This window comes from Oryx dammah, unplaced genomic scaffold, assembly GCF_014754425.2.
Source record: "Oryx dammah isolate SB20612 unplaced genomic scaffold, SCBI_Odam_1.1 HiC_scaffold_19, whole genome shotgun sequence".
Taxonomy (NCBI): domain Eukaryota; kingdom Metazoa; phylum Chordata; class Mammalia; order Artiodactyla; family Bovidae; genus Oryx; species Oryx dammah.
This window is the reverse complement of record NW_024070203.1, coordinates 93,046,928-93,063,810: the sequence shown is the minus strand read 5'-3', so window position 1 is coordinate 93,063,810 and position 16,883 is coordinate 93,046,928. Positions and strand designations below refer to the sequence as shown.

The 16,883-nt window shown below is 43.0% G+C and overlaps 1 protein-coding gene across 5 annotated transcripts in view; it reads right to left on the bottom strand.

Moving 5' to 3' along the window:
• COL14A1 (collagen type XIV alpha 1 chain) overlaps positions 1–16,883 on the bottom strand; it is a 222,187-nt gene that overhangs the window by 65,676 nt on the left and 139,628 nt on the right. For all 5 annotated transcript variants that reach the window (XR_005724651.1, XR_005724650.1, XM_040261792.1 and 2 more), the window contains exons 34-36: positions 15,637–15,795; positions 6,657–6,734; positions 3,818–3,904 (exon numbers count right to left, since the gene is read on the bottom strand). Coding sequence is in view for 3 of the 5 variants with exons in the window: in XM_040261792.1 (XP_040117726.1) it covers positions 3,818–3,904; positions 6,657–6,734; positions 15,637–15,795 (324 nt within the window). In the remaining 2 variants the exon portion in view is untranslated. The remainder of the gene's footprint in view (positions 1–3,817; positions 3,905–6,656; positions 6,735–15,636; positions 15,796–16,883) is intronic.

The window sequence follows — 16,883 nt, the reverse complement described above, 5'->3', positions numbered from 1 at the left end:
GACTGAACTGAACTGAACTGAACCAAATCATACTTTGTGTAAGTGCACACGTCTCTATGGGAAGTATTGCCTGTAGTGTCTGTGGTATTATTTGACATTTATAGATCACACATGTGACGCAACACTTTTCATATATTTCTGAGTTAACTTAACATGCTTTTCCATAACATGACATATGGATCTAACTTACTGTAAATGAGCTGCACAGTTGTCTGAACAATGAGATAATTTGTTTAACCATTCTTTCATTATCGGAAATGTAGGGCATTTTCCCCACGGTTTGTTACTGTCTAAACAATACTACAATCACCATCGTTATACATGCCCTAAGTACAGATTTTAATATTTAAGATACCAACGAGGAGAATTTTAAATAAAATGTAATAGATAGGCAGATATATTGTCAAACTGTGCTGTAAAAACACTGCACCAGTTAATTCATCTGTTTGGAGTTGATGAAGAGAGTCTCTGTTTCTCTAAACTTTCGTCAGCACTTGATATTTTCAATCCTTACATTTTTATGAAGCTGGTAAAAATAATATCTTGCTCCCATTTTAATTTTTATTTCCCTTAAGACTCCTATGATTGAGCATCTTTTCATAACACTTGTCCATTTGCGTTTTATCTCAACACAACTGCCAACCTACACCCCTCACGCAGTCTTCTTCTAGGTTACGTGACTCCTTCTCTTCAATGAGCAGAAATTCTTCACATATCTGGACACTACGTCCTTGACTTTCGCAGATGATACAAATGCTTTTCCCGACGGTGGCAGACACTGTTGGTTGATTATCAAAGCTTCTTTTCTGACTTCCTTCTCCATTTTACTTTTCCTGCTATAAAGACAGAGATTTGCTTGCCCAGCCTCCAAGGAATGGGCATATTAACTAGTTTGAGCCAATATGATCAAGAAGCTGTAAGTCTAAAGAAAGCAAATTTGGAAGCTGGAACAAGCTTCAGTTCAGTTCAGTTCAGTTCAGTCACTCAGTTGTGTCCGACTCTTTGTGACCCCATGAATCGCAGCACGCCAGGGCTCTTGATAAAGTTTTTGAGCAGCCACATTTGCTTGGGACCATCTATCTCTAGGTCTTTTGCTGAGCAAATTATGAATGTTCAAGCATCCCAGGGATGGGGGAGCCTGGTGGGCTGCCGCCTATGGGGTCGCACAGAGTCGGACACAACTGAAGTGACTCAGCGGCGGCGGCAGCAGCATCCCAGTGATCAACATCACTGCGTTCGTCAAATTTTCTGTTCCTTGCAAGAAGCCCAGTGCATTCCAATTAACATACTCATTCTGGCACACCTCTTTAATTGTGTTTGTGCATCTTAAATGATTGTCTTTCAGTTGAAAGTTTCGTCCAAATGTGGCAATTTGGCTCCCAGATACCGGAGGTACCAGGTCTACAAAATCCAGGAAGCTTTTTATACTTCTAACTTATTTTCCACCTGATACCTAACCCTCATCGTGGAGTGGGTGACAAGAATTCAACAAATGTTTGTGGATGTGAACTTTCATCCTTTTAATAAGCAAGGGTTAGATGAGGCAAAGGAATATGCCTCTTTCACCCATGGTGTCCTATGGCTTTTCTGGAGTTTTATTGGCACCTATCACTGGGTAAATTCTTGAATAAGAAACAGTTGCAACTGTGTTAAATCATCAGACAGGGCTTATTGCCTACACTGGGGGGTTGTTGCTTTCATTGCTTAGTCACTATGTCATGTCCAACTCTTTGCGACCCCATGGAAGAAGCCTGCCAGGCTCCTCGGTCCGTGGGATTTCCCAGGCAAGAACAATGGAGTGGGTTGCCCTTTCCTTCTTCAGGGGATCTTCCTGACCCAGGGATTGAACCCATGTCTCCTTCATTCAGGCAGATTCTTTACCACCGAGCTACCTTGGAAGCCATACTATCTGGGACACTCTTTCTTCAATAGTTTATTATGCTTGAAAACGCCAAGGGCTTTTCTCGTTTGCCTCTTCTTTCCCCGCAAGTCAGAGCTCAGCCCTGCTTTCCCACTTCTCTGCTGCTTCTTTCCTCAGTGCAAAGTTTGACTCTTAGGTCACACATAAATATTTTATAACTTGTTCCAGCAGCATTGCAGTTGAAGAAAACTTGAAAAGCCTCCAGCTAGAAAAGCTTATTAATGCTGTTTAAAATAAAATAAAGGCTGTTCTAATTAAGAATTGAGCCCTTAAGCACCGTAATGAAAATGAAACAAAGCACCAGGGCAGCAGGCATCACTGAGGCTGCCCCAGGGAGGGGCAGCGGGGTGGCTGAGGTTTCTGGAAAGCGCCCGTCACACAGCCCACAGAAGGCAGTGAAGAGGGCGCCGGGCTCCGTGATGAGCAGGGGGTGGGCAGGACATGGGCATGACTGAAAGCGGACGAGGCGAAAGACAGCAGTTTGAGTGGGCTAGAACACCCACAGAAAGTCTCACTAGCAGGTGGAAAAGCAAGATTTTTTTCCACTTTAGCTATGGGAGGAGTAAATGTCTCCACTAAGAAATACTACCCAGAAATTGATTCTCATACAATTGAGGGACCAGAATTTACTGGTTTTCAGCTGGTTTGTACGGCCAGGATATTAACAGAAGCAGACACATATACTCTCTCAAAAAATACAGCTCAAACGTGGGCTCAAAATATTCCCACAATCAGAAACACCGCCTAGGTTAAGTAGCGTATTAAACAGAGCTAAACACACAGTACATCAGAAAGTAATTTTGAAGATATTACACAGAATCAAGCCCGGCAACACAAATATAAAATAAATTAGAGGTTAAAAAGAGAGTAAGAAGAGGTTAAAAACACATGAGAGTAAAATGAGAAAGCATAGTGTGCATCTAGCTGGCGTTTCAGAAAAACAGAGACGATCAGAGAGAGGAAGTTAAAGACAGAATGACTAGGAAAACTCCAACATGTGTAAGAAACATCGGTTTTCAGACTCATAAAGCCCTCAACGTTCTAAGACTGCAGAACAACAGCATCCAAATGTGCTGTAGTGAAACTTCTGATCATTAACTACAAAGCAATCTTAAACTAACGGAGGAAACATTTCTCACAGAAAAATGAGTTAATTGAACTGACAGCCGACTTCTCGAGAACAACAATGGAAGCGATCTGCTGCTGTTGCTGAGTCGCTCAGTCGTGTCCGACTCTGTGCGACCCCACGGACGGCAGCCCACCAGGCTCCTCCGTCCCTGGGATTCTCCAGGCAAGAGCACTGGAGTGGGCTGCCATTTCCTTCTCCTAATGGAAGCGCTAAGACATTGCAATAGCGCCTACCGAGTGCTCAGAGGAAATACCTGCCAGTCCAGCACTGCACTCCCGGTTTATTAGTTTGGAAAGCCGCCTGACTGTTCTTATGGAGGTCAACAGTAGCACTTAAGCAACGTAGGAGGTTCATTATTCTCCTAAGTTAACTCTGAGCTGTTCCGGTGTAGTTGAGTGGCTTTATCACGCAAGGCAGCGCGAAGATTTGGTGCCTCCCCCTTCTTGCTGTGCTGTGCCCAACAGCGTTGCTTGCCACAGTGAATCCACCTCATGCTCAAAGGAGGGCATTCGGCTTCCATTTAAGAGCAACGTCCAGGGCGCGTGCATACACCTTCTCTCTCCCTGGCCAGAACTTAGTCACAAGGTCACCTTTACTCGCATAATTGCTAAGAAATCAAGTCTCAAGCTGAATGGTCATGAAGTTGGCCAGGCACACAGTGGAGCATCTTCTACTAAAAAAGAAGCCGTAGCGATGATTCAGGGGACATTAGTAGCCTTTGTAACAACTATCAAATAACACTCGGGGTCAAAAGAGGCAAGACTTACCGGTGGGCCCGCTGGTCCCAGAGCCGCTTTATTGATTTCCGAACAGGAGCAGGCATGCGGGAGCTCTGGGCAGGCCTCCTCATCCCTCTGCAGAGAAGAAGAAACAGCAGACTCTTAACAAGACGGTCTCTACAAACGACTCTATGACTCAAAGGAGACATTTGGAGACACTTCAAAAAAACCCTTCAGTGAGCACTAGTCTAGAAAGGCAGAGAATATTCCCACAAAATCTTTTCTTTAAAGAAACAATGAATGGGTGTCTAGCAAGGCGTTAATCATCGTCATTGTCAAAGGATGTTGACAAAACCAGCTTGGGAATCCAGGTGAAGCAAGAAAGGCAGAAGTGGAGGCACAAAACCAAAAATTCTGGTTGCTATTTAATTCGCTAGTTAAGTGGTACTCCATGAACTAAAGGTCCTGAAAACTTCCTCAGTGTTAACAACAGTTTTTTCCATTTCAAAGGATAAAAGGAAACTTGTAGGAACAGTCCATCAAAACAACTGCATCCACACTAAAACCAAGAGCCAAAAGAAAATAAAATGGTGGTTAAACACATCACACACACACGCCTGCAACAATTTCAACTACTGCTCACACTCTGTGGCTGAAAGTAAGAATACCACCACAGCACCAATCTAAAGCTTTGGGATAAGAGGTCATTTCCTCTTGGAGAATTCTGATGCCGGGTGACACCACAAGATAGATGATTTAGCTCAGACTGAATATGCCTGAATGAGTTACCGGCGGGTAAAGGAAGACAGAGCACCTACTGAATGACCTGTGAATATCCCATTTGGAGCAACAGCCAGGATGTCTGCCCTAGGATGAACAACTAGAAAGGCCCATCAGTCCCTTTGGATAGAGAAAGTGAGCTTCGTTTTCTCAGATCTTGGGGAAAGGTACTGTTAGGGCTGAATAGAGGACAGATGATAATTAAACTGTCAAGCTGAAAATACTTTCAGGCTCTGAAATATTCACAACAGAAATCCAAAAGAGTCTGAGCAAAGAGCCTTTATATGCTCTTCTCCAAATGTTGGCCAATATTCAAAAGTTTCAGCTCATTGCAGGAAAGGAAAACCCTGCTAACGTATCTGGCTTGATACCTTGGGCAGCTTGAATGAGATACAGACTTAAGAATCCTGAAAGATCCCCCAAGCAGGCTGACAGCAAGCCTCCTGCCTAATGGTTTTGCCACCGCTGTTGGCTGTGTCTCCATCTGGGTCTTTCTACCACGGGACCTGCACACCTTCAGTGACAGAAAGGGAAAGAACAGCTCGGAGAGGGCAGGGATCTCCCTCGGAGACACGGTGGTCACACTCTGCTTCATGCAGGGTAGGGTTCTGGGTGCTTCCTTACAACCCCCACTCCACCTGCCCTTACGCACGGCATCATAGCGTCTCTGCTTTAATTCCTCACCATGGTTTAATGGAAACTTATTTTGATGAAAAAAAAAGTCACTGCCTTCTCAAACAAGTCACTAGGCATACATGTCCTGCAGTAGACGCCGTGAGCTGGTGTAAGGTCTTAAAAAAGGAAATTTTTTAGGCTTGATGAAGTCTTCCCCATGACCATGCTCCAGGTTGAATGCTTAAGACATGACTCCCATCCAAACATAACAGGGTCAACATTTCAGCTCACTGGTCCTAAAGATCCTTAGGTATGAACAATCCATTTTTAAACACACAGTCATCCACCCTAGTGAGTTACATTTGGTATTTATAATGAGAAAAGGTTTACTTTTCTAGCAGCTTTGCCTAAGTTAAATAGATTATGACTATGGTTCCCAGATTGTGTGGAAAGAAGGCCGGGGGCATTACAGGAAACTCACAGGGGCACTCTGAGGTTTTTTTAAAAAAAGTCAAGAGACACAGCAAAATCCGGTGCCCACTGGACTCTGTATACACAACTAGCTCAAGGTATGACAGTTCACAGTGTCGACACTAGAAAGGACTTCCCTGAAGTCCAGTGGTTAAGACTCCATGTTTCCACAGCAGAGGGCCATGGCCCAGGTTGGGAAACTGAGATCCCAAAGACAAAAAAAAAGCAACTTTGTAAATTTGTTTTATCAGCACTTGCCATGAAGGAAAGCAAATACCACGGGGAAAATCAACGTGGAAAGGAAGGGAAGGTGGGGCCTTCCCTGCTGGTCCAGAGGCTGAGACTCTGAGTCCCCAGTGCAGGGGCCAGCCGGACCCCTCACCAGGGAGCGGGATCCCGCCTGCAACTAAAGGTCCCCATGCTGCAGCTAAGACCTGGCACAAACACATAAATAAACACTTTTTTTAAAAAAGGAAGAAGTGAGGGTGGTGACGTCCAATCAGATTCTGAGATCTGAGAAACTGTGCGTTCTCAACAGGCACACACATCCCATTAGTAGGTAGTTGTGGTTATTCCAAAATAAGTATATCATTTTATAATTTTGATCTATATATTAATATATTGGTGTTTCATAGAGCAGAGTTTTTAAGATACAAACACTTATGAAGACGTTTGGACCTAATGACCTCATATATGGAATTATTAGATATTTATTTTGGCTCTGGGGTGCCATGAAAAAAGATTACTGCAACACCAAAGGATCCGTGAGCCATGGAATCTGGGACCATCTGGACTCGGCAAGCGGCACCCCGTGTGGCTGGGCAGTTCCCACCGCGTGTGTCAGTGTGCTCTGCTGATTCCAGATATCCCTCCTTCTTGACTGCTTTTTAATTTTCATCATCATCATAATGAATTATCTGTGACATGAGTTTTGTGAAACAGCATTTCATTTTCAGCACTGCAATTAAATATAACTTTAGAAAATTTCAGCAAAGAGAAATAGTCAAAGGAGAACTCTTACCAGGGCAGGAAGCTCACAGCATCTGTCTTTATTGGCCCAAGATGTGGAACAAACAATGTCAAACATCTGTAACTGGAACTGCAATTCGAAAAGAAAACCGTCATTCAGTGAAAGACACATGCAGTATATACTCTGTCCGGGGAAAGATGCGCGGTGCATTCAGTGAAAGACACGCAGTATATACTCTGTCCAGGGAAAGATACGCGGTGCATTCAGCGAAAGACACATGCAGTATAGACTCTGTCCGGGGAAAGATGCGCTGTGTCTGTGATTATCACGACTTCACAGTACTCGGGACATAGTGCTGTTAGCCACTCGGCCCCGGCGGAGTCTTTGCGACCCCATGGACTGCAGCCCGTCAGGCTCCTCTGTCCATGGGATTCTCCAGGCGAAAACCCTGGAGTGGGTTGCCATGCCCTTCTCCAGGGGCTCTTCCCCGCCCAGGGGTCGATCCTGGCTCTCCTGCACTGCAAGCAGATGCTTCCCCATCTGAGCCACCTTACACAGTAAAACACCACATTTACAACATAATGTTACCGTGAATAAATGTGAAAAGTCGTTCCTCAAACACACAGTGACTCAAGACTCCTGTCAGCGGGTACTCCATCCACCATCCAAACTGCCTTCCCCCCATCTCTGCGTAAAAACACTTAGAGCCTCCGGTGAAATCCTCCCTTACCGCCCACCACAGTTAGTCCAGCTGCCTCCGTGACCCCACCAGGCTGCAGACATCTCTTACAGCGCATCGCCCACCCGGCACACTTATTTATATTTCCCCTCAGAGTGGGCACTCATCAAGACATGGCACCTTCATGCGCCCTTCGTACCGAGTGACATGCAGGGGCTTCCCTGGAGGCCCAGGCTTAGGGCGTGGAGCTTCACTGCAGGGGCCACAGGTTCGACCCCTGGCTGGGGAACTAAGCCCTATGCCTTGTAGCATGGCAAAAAAAAAAAAAGAAAGTGGCATGCAGTAGGTATTCATGAAGGCTTGTTGATTATTTCTGGCTTCCATCATTCAAGCATACATTTGACCAGTTTTTCTTTAGTGTATAATGCAAGCCAGATACCATATAGACCTTTAGGATATGAAAATGAGCAAAACCAGCTTTCTGCCCACAGAGAGTTTACAGGGAGTAAGCGACTGACACATAAATACTGTTTACAGCATGGTGAGCGTCACGACAGACTCACATATGGCGCCGCGAGAGCCGCGCTGTGCTTTTCATTCAGGCCACCGTCTCGCCATAAATATTTAGACAGTCTTGTTTGACTCATGTTTGTTGGCAACAATTTAAAGTATACTTTGAAATATTTAGAAACATCATTATAATATCATCAGGGCTCACTCTAGCTTCATGACCTAACCGTTTCTAACACTATATTTCTTCCCATATTGTTTTCAAATATTGCATGTCATCAGGAGTTTGGAGATCCCCTGGAGGAGGAAAACGGCAACCGACTCCAGTATCCTTGCCTGAAAAATCCCATGGACAGAGGAGCTTGGCAGGCTACAGTCCACGGGGTCACAAAGAGTCGGACACGACTGAGCCACTAAAAATGTAGCAGCAGTCAGGAGTCTGGGATTAACAGATACACACTGCTATATATTAGAAGAGAGAAACAACAAGGACCTACTGTGTAACACAGGGAGCTGTATTCAGTATCTGATAATATCCTATAGTGGAAAGAATCTGATAAACAACAGGAGACATAAGAGCTGCAGGTTCGATCCCTGGGTGGGGAAGATCCCTGGAGGAAGGCACGGCAGCCACTCCAGTCCTCCTGCCTGGAGAGTCCCATGGGCAGAGGAGCCTGGTGGGCTACAGTCCATGGGGTCACAAAGAGTCGGACACGACTGAGCGACTTAGCAAATAGCACACATCTATCCATCTGCGACTGAATCACTTCGCTGTACACCTGAAACTGACGGTTCAGTTCAGTCGCTCGGTCGTGTCCGACTCTTGGCGACCCCATGAACCGCAGCACGCCAGGCCTCCCTGTCCATCACCAACTCCCGGAGTTCACTCGGACTCACGTCCATCGAGTCCGTGATGCCATCCAGCCATCTCTTCCTGGGTCGTCCCCTTCTCCTCCTGCCCCCAATCCCTCCCAGCCTCAGGACACAACATCGTAAATCAACCACACTGCCATCTAAAAATAAAAGTGTCTTCAGTTACAGAGCTGGCAGAAGGACGAAATTCACTTCATTTCTTCTCTAGGTCTGCGAGCCCGTTTCTGTTGGATAAGTTCATTTGCATCACGTCTGTCTAGATTCCGCATCTAAGAGACGCCACACGATGTTTCTACCCCTCTGACCTCACTTAGTGTGGCAATCCCCGGGTTCACATAAGCTGTCAGATGCCTTCAGCAAGTGGTATTTTCAGCAAAAACTGGGAGCTCCTTGGTGCCTTATTTTCTCTCATCCCTGTCAAGAGTCCCCTGGATGCAGATAGGAATACTCCGGCAGTTGGTGTGACTGAAAACAGGCTGCTAACAGCGCCTCCAGCGTCCCATCTGACAGCAAAGAAAATGAAGTCAGGGTTTCTCTCGTCACACCCAGGAAGAACTGCGCCTTGCTGCAAACATCTTTTCCCAAGTGGGTTTTGCAAGATTAATAACACAAATGTTGAAAGCAGATCCATAAATCAAGACATCATGCTTTCTTTTTTCAATATAAAACCATTGCATTATTTGAAGCAATAAGTGCATGGCTCAGTACACTCTTTTTTTTCCATATTCAAAAGGTTATTTTTTCAAGGGGCATGACATTTCAGTCTGTTCACGGCAGCCATGCAACTAAATTATGATCATTGAAAAATTAAGTTTGTAATGGATGGACCAAGGGATGGTCAGAGTAAGTGAAGTAAGTCAGAGAAGCAGAAACATCGTACGGCGTCTCTTAGATGTGGAATCTAAAGAGACATGATCCGAACGAGTTAACAAAACAGAAATAGACTCACAGAGAAGAAAGCTGCGGCTGCCGGGGGAAAGGATGGGGGAAGGGGCCTTGAGGGAGTGTGGGATGGGCAGGCACACACTGCTGTGTTTAAAATGGAACCCAGCACGGCCCCACTGAGGGGCGCAGGGAACTCTGCTCAGTGCTGTGTGGCAGCCTGGATGGGAGGGGAGTCTCGGGGAGAAGGGGCTGAGGCCCTCTGCCGCCCACCTGACACTCTATCACAACATTGTTAACTGGCTCCACTCCTTTACAAAATACAACGTTCAATTTAAACAATTTGGTTTTCGAAACGAAAGCATTTTTAAAGAATGTGGCTGCTGATTTTCACAAGCAACAGCAGCAGCAAAGGTATTTCAGGGAGCACAGGGTTTCAGAGGCAATGCGCTAGACTGCCCGGGGGTAACCCACCCGGAAGCGAAGCCGTTTTAAACAAGCTGCCTCCTGTGGCGGAGTCTCAGCTTTCCTTATCTGTAAAAGTAGCAGAATAATAGCAGCCATGCAGTAGCAGCTATTCATTAGAGCAATGATGGCAGCCATGACAACAAAATGAACCCATTAAAGGGAAAATGGAGAACAGCCCCTGAAACACAGTGATACAGCGTGCACATCCTTTTAGAGCGACATGTGGAGAAGCCCTTTTATAGCTGACCTCTAAGCTGCAATATATAACACAGAGGCCAAAACGGTTAAATCAAAAGGATGAAAGTGATGTGATGTTGAGAGCAGATCTATAACAGCAGTTTGTGTCCACAGTCGTTGTGTCTGTTTAATATTTTGGTTGAGAAAAATCTTGGCAAATAACAACAGTACCAGCAGACATGTGTTGAAAACCTGTGTGCCAGGCACCATCCCAGGGACTTCACCTGCACCATTCAACCTTCCCATCACCACTATGAGGGGTGATAATAGTACTGTCTACCCCATTCTGCAAATTAGGACTCGGCATGAAAAGGCCTAAGTAATCTAAGCACATGTTGAAAGCTGAATTCCTGTTGAGAGCTGAACAGCACACCTCATTTTCTTGCAGCTTATTTTGTAAACAGATCTTTAGTCTAACGTTTAAAATGCAGATGTCCAGCCCGACTTCACAATGCCATTTGACTTTATAATGACTTTCATTAAATGAGTCCCATTATGACAGCATTAGATTCAGTTAATTCTGTAAGTCATTCATCCATTAAGAAATTTTCCATTTCTGAATAGAGCCCTCAGTGTGAAAACATTTTAGGGAATGAAAAGATTTATTTAAAGCCAAAGCCTTTCACTAGTCCTGGGGTATACCAGGCTTTCTTGAAGTTTTTCAAATAAACAGTCACCACCCGATCACCTATAACAGGACAATGTCTCCATACAAACCTTTGGCTAAACTTCTTTTGCCCTCTTGAGTTACTGGGATTCTTATGAGTTCATTTTATTTATTCGAGAGGTTGAATACCTACTAAGCGCTGAATGAGGCCAGTACTATCATTTGAAGAATGCTTGTGGGCTGTCTTTTCTTTTTCAAGTCAGATGAAGTCAGAAGCCTTTTTTGTGTGAGTACAACAAATTTATTCATAATTGTTTTGCATTCGTAATAGTTTAGATTCTTTGGCCTTTATTTAGAGACTTCTTTTCCAAGTCACATTTCTGGGGACTGATTTTTTAAAATCTGGCTTTTATTCCAGAAGTAATTAAACACACACTTACACAAATTATGGAGGAAACATTACAGAGATAATATGTCAAAGCTCTCAGATTTGAGTACCTAAAAATCCAAGACAGCGTGGATCAAGATAACCATACTTTAAGCGTCTAAGAGGCAGCCCCTTTTGACTTTAGCAACTTTTTTCCTTTGTAACTAACAGCATTATGGAAAAAAAAAAAAATCTGCAAAAGAAAAAGACCCTCCCACTTTCACTTGTTATAATCTCTTTCAAGGGAATACTTAGACAATTACAAATGCTCATTTTTCATTATTGGACATTTTTGTCTGGGCATAGCACAAAAGGCAAGTCATTTGGGGTCAAATGTTAGCATGAAAATAAGACTAAAATATTTTTTGGCAGTTGAGGCACTGTGATCTGTGAATGGAAATTAAAAGGGACTTCCCACTTAGTACCATATTTCATCTTCTGATTTTTTTTCCAGCGTATCATTTTTAAGCCTATAATTTGAAGTGAAGCTGTACCTGATCTTATGCAAATATTTAGAGAGCTTTACATTCCCTGAGAACACAGGAGAAAGAGTCCTGGGGACCCACACCGCCTTCTGCTTTCAATTTGGTGTGTAACTTTTACTGACTCCACCTTCAAACTATGATTTATTAAGCACTTACCACTTGTCAGCTACTGAACAGGGTGTTTTTACTTGCTCTCAATCAACTTACTGAATTTAAGGGAAACCCTAATGGCACTATTCAATTAGGAGATGAAAGTGAACATCTGTTGCAATTGTTGGTAGTAATTAGAATGTTAAGGTGCAGAGATGCTGGGGAGGGGGGCGCATTTTAATCACATTTATTTCAAGGCTGTAATTCACATAATGGGGAGTTTTGACGTTGCCAGTGAACAGACAGGGCGTACGGTCACTGTCGCAGACCAGGTTCCTCCCGCTGCCTTAAGCTCTAGCATAATCGGTCTGGCCTAATGCAAGACGGCTCAGAACGCAGAGCAGTGGCCGTAAGCACGCAACTCAAATACAGTCTCACATCTCACTCTCCTCGCGTTTGAAAGGGGATCTCTCCCTAACTTATCCGGGTCTCAGTTTCTGCGTCTATAAAATGGGGACGATGTATTTTCCTAGGGTTCCTGGAGGATTAAACGGAAACATCTTCGAAACGCTCACACTGCCTGGTCTGTGTGTGTGTTATCGGCCAGTTGTGGCTGACTCTTTGTGACCCTGTGGACTGCAGCCTTCCTGCCAGCCTCCTCTGTCCATGGAATCCTCCAGGCAAGAACACTGGAGTGGGTTGCCATCCCCTTCTCTAGGGGCCTAATCCGTATTAGGCAATACACATTAGTCACTATCACCATTCTAAGCATTAAAAGATACAATCGAGTGAAAACACAGCCATTTCCTGAGAAGTGGAAAACACTTGTTTCCATAGCGTCGTTCACTTGTCTTCTATGGATTCCTACATAAAAACTTTAACTCAGAAATCACTAAAAATTCTATAACATAACATTTTTATTTACACATCAGAGAACTAAACAAATAGCTGTATAATTATCTAGGTGTTAGATTTGAAAGGCGGGAAAAAGATACTAAGAATCATGTTCATGCCAGAAGCTCAAAAATTATCTTGAATCATCTCTGACTGGCAGCACGATAACTTCATTAGGTATCAGAAAAAGTAGAAGCAGCCTCTCAGGACAGAGACCGGAAAGGAGAGGCCCAGCTGTTGTGTCTCCTCCCGCGTGCTCGGCCAGCCAGATTCAGCCTGCTGATGAGTTTAGTCTCACTGGAGAATTTTTGCTGCCGGTAAAGTCTTGCATTGCTGACCACAAGTTTTCATTTCAAATATGAGTAATATCGATACAGTAGTTACTATATCCCTAGATCCATTCCTCCCTTCTCCACTCAGCTTTGGTCTAAAAAGACTATAGCCACAGAAAAAGCTTCACAGAACGAATTTACAGCTGCCAGAGGGGCAGACGGGGGGACGGGCGGTTAGGGGCTCGGGTGGGCGTGGCACGCTGCCGTATTTAACTCGGACAACCGACAGGGACCCACCGGAAGCGCAGGGGACCCTGCTCAGTGTTGCGTGGCAGCCGGGACGGGAGGGGGTTTGGCTACGTGCACAGGCAGGGCTGAGTCCCTTTGCTGTCCACCTGAAACTTTCACAACATCGTTAACTGTCTATACGCGAATAAGAAATAAAAACTTTAAAATAATGGAAAGATTATATTCTTTAAAAACTGAAAATTTCGGATCATTCCATCACCTGGCAGTTTTTGAATCATTGCCGAAGTTGCCGGGGACACCGATCTGTAACCTACTGATCTCTCTTAGATGGTAATTACTGCTTCTGGAACGCCCCAAAACCTTGTGCACTGCACAGTCCCTTTTGCAGGGTGAGAGTCCACATGTGTTTCAAGATCATGTTAGCAATCTGTGATTTCTAAATGGGGAACTGAAGACTGAAGCTTCTCTCTTGTCTTACACCGAAACAAGTATTGATAATAACCAAAATCCAAGCAAGTTTTCAATCACATTCTTGAGATCTAATCTAATATCATCCATTTCAACATAATCAAATTCCTCAATAAGTGGGTAGACTGAAAATCTAGTAATCCTTTGTAGACTTCTAGATTCTAGCAAAAGCCACAACTTCTTCCTCCTAGCTCTACAAAGAACTCTTTAATGATTGATCCTATAAATTCCCTTTTGTCTACTACTGGGTGGGCGTTAACCACAGAGGGTTTAATTGCTGTTTTAATTGCTCTTCTTTCATGGAAGAAAGTAAAGATTTGTGACTGGCAGAGCCTAAACCTATGGTTGTTTTTGCTTTCCGAACTAAATTCCATAATATTTAATTGGTCATATACCTTTGAGTAAAATTACTACATAGAGTGTAATTTGAAATACAATTAATTTGTTACTGTCATTTTAACACTGTAATTGCAAGGTATGAGCTATAAATAGGAGACAGCGTGATAGCTGCTCGGACTGTTGCCAAAACCACAGGCGGAACATGATATATGCAAACTATTTTAAGAAAAATGCAGATGGATGGCTTTCTATTTAATTTCTAACAAGTGTTTCTTGAGAAAGTACTCTTCATACAACTTTATCAGATACTGTGATGTAAGGTCGAAGGGAGTGACTGCGAGGGAGACGTGACATGGTTTCTTTTCAGTAAAGAAGCTGCCTGCAGTGCAGGAGACCCGGGTTAGATCCCTGGGGCACGAAGATGCCCCGGAGAGGGGACGGTTACCCACTCCAGGAGTCTTGCCTGGAGAATCCCATGGACAGAGGAGCCTGGCGGGCTACAGTCCATGGGGTCTGAAGCATATTGCAAATCATTTTCATTTATTTGATATGCTAGAAGATTTCATTTGTATTAATACTAAATGATTTCAACTTTAAAAGACTTTGAGAATCATCAGGTCTTTCTAAAATTCCATACAGCTGGCTAGTTCTACAGGTCTCTGAAAGCACAATAAGAGTGAATCTTAATTAGCTTGATTATTCTGTTACACAGAAGAGAAGTGTAGATGTGAATATTTGGAATTGCTTCCAAGAATAAAATTCCCTCCAGGTTAATTGGTTCTAATTATAGAATGACTCAAATTAGAGAATGCTGCTAATTAGCTGTGAATGTGTGGTCTTAAAACAAAGGTTTGTGCTCACTGCTCTTTTTTGTAGGCATTAACTGAAAAGAATGTGATTTCTTTGCCAATTTGAAGTCTCTTGGTCTTAAAATCCATGATTAAAAAATATGATAAAAATATTTCTTAAAGTGATGTTATTTAAATAGTAATGATAAAATATTATTATCCCTTATTATTAATGATAAAAAGGGTTAACTTGATATTAGCAATAGCAAGAACCTAGTTATAAAATGCCCAAATCTAGCCCACGTGAGAGGTTTATGTCAATTTCCCATGTACAATAATAACATGTTTTATACAGATTTGGATCTGCTCATATAAATGAGATTCATCCACAGTTTTGATTCTCATTAACCAACCATTTATGCCATGGTATTTTATTTGAATTTTTAAAATATTTTACTATTAAAATTTTCATTTAGAAAACAAACTAGTCTAATTTCTGGAGCATTCTCCCTATAATACAGCGGAAGCATATTGCAAGAGCTTCAAATGTTCGTGTTTTAATTCATTTAAATGAATTCATTTTATTCATTTGAACTTCATTCATTCATTAATTATCTATTTACTTATCATTCATCAACTATCATTCACCATCACTGCCTCCATCTATCCCTTTACCAAGCTCTTCCCCTGGAAAATACATAATCATATTTTAGGAGAAGTTTTTTCCTTAACATAACACAGATTCATTTATTTATCCACTCACTGGTGCAGAGTTTCCGTTTGGTCCTCTTGATCGAACCATTCTCCCCAGGACTTCGACACCATCCAACGTGATATTAGACGATGCATTTATTGCCTTCTCACCCACTTGCTTGCAGTCAATAACCACTTTGGCCAAAGTCTTGCTGACAACAATATGTAGCTGATAAAAGTAAAAATGTTTTAAAAGGTAAGAAGCAGGAGAAAATATTAAACAAATTTACATAATTGCATGACTCATCACCAAAAACCATGCAAGGGAAGAAAAGGAATTCTGTCTACTGAAGCGCTTGCTTGAGAAGAAAGGCTCTACTTTAAACCACTTCCACGACTATCCCACACTCAGATGCCATCTCTGGGTTTTTTTCTAAACACTAATGAAATCTCAATGCTTTTCATTTCCTCTGTAATATTTTTTGACTACTCTGTGACTGTCTAACCAAGAAAAAACCATCTCTAGAGGAAGTTGATAAATACACAACAATAATTCCAAAGAAATGCTAGTGGGACTGTTTGGAAGCATAAACTAATAAATCATGTGAATCTCATGTGTTTCTAAGAGACCTTATTTTAAGACACTTGTGACTGTACAGTCCTAGTAACAAGAAAAAAATATTTTTAGGCAACTTTTCTTATGCAAAAATGAGAGAATTTTCTTATGCAATTGTTCTTATACAGTGATGGTATTCAAAACCCCAGAAGGTAGCAAAGTTGTATAGATTAGACAGATCTGACCACATTCTATCAGGAAACAGAAGCCAAGATGAAGACTGCTGTGTGACACCCCTTCCCTCCCTCTGACAGGACAAGAGGGCTGTGGCTAAGATCAAGGTTTTTGCAACACCACTGAGTACATGCTCTGCTCTCGGGCTCTTGGTGCTGCATTCTTTAACAGCCCAGATATCAGTGGGATTGTTCACCACAAAGGAAACAGTAAATTTTGGAAGGAAGCCTGTCTACTGCAGTCATCACCAAGACAAAATGTTTCACAGATGTGAAGCATGAAGGAACAGGCTCCATCACACACGCCAGGTTAAAATAAGAACAACTAATGTCAGGCTTACAAAACTCTTCCTCAGGGCAATTTACCATACTGTGGCAGTGATGGGCTGTCTCAGTGCAATCTGTCTACATATTTTACCATGATTTGGCTGCTGGTACTTTAACTCTATTGGTGGCCAGGTAGACCAGCAATCCTTTCTACATAACACATAATGTAGGGAATTTACAACTACCTACTTAGTAATACGT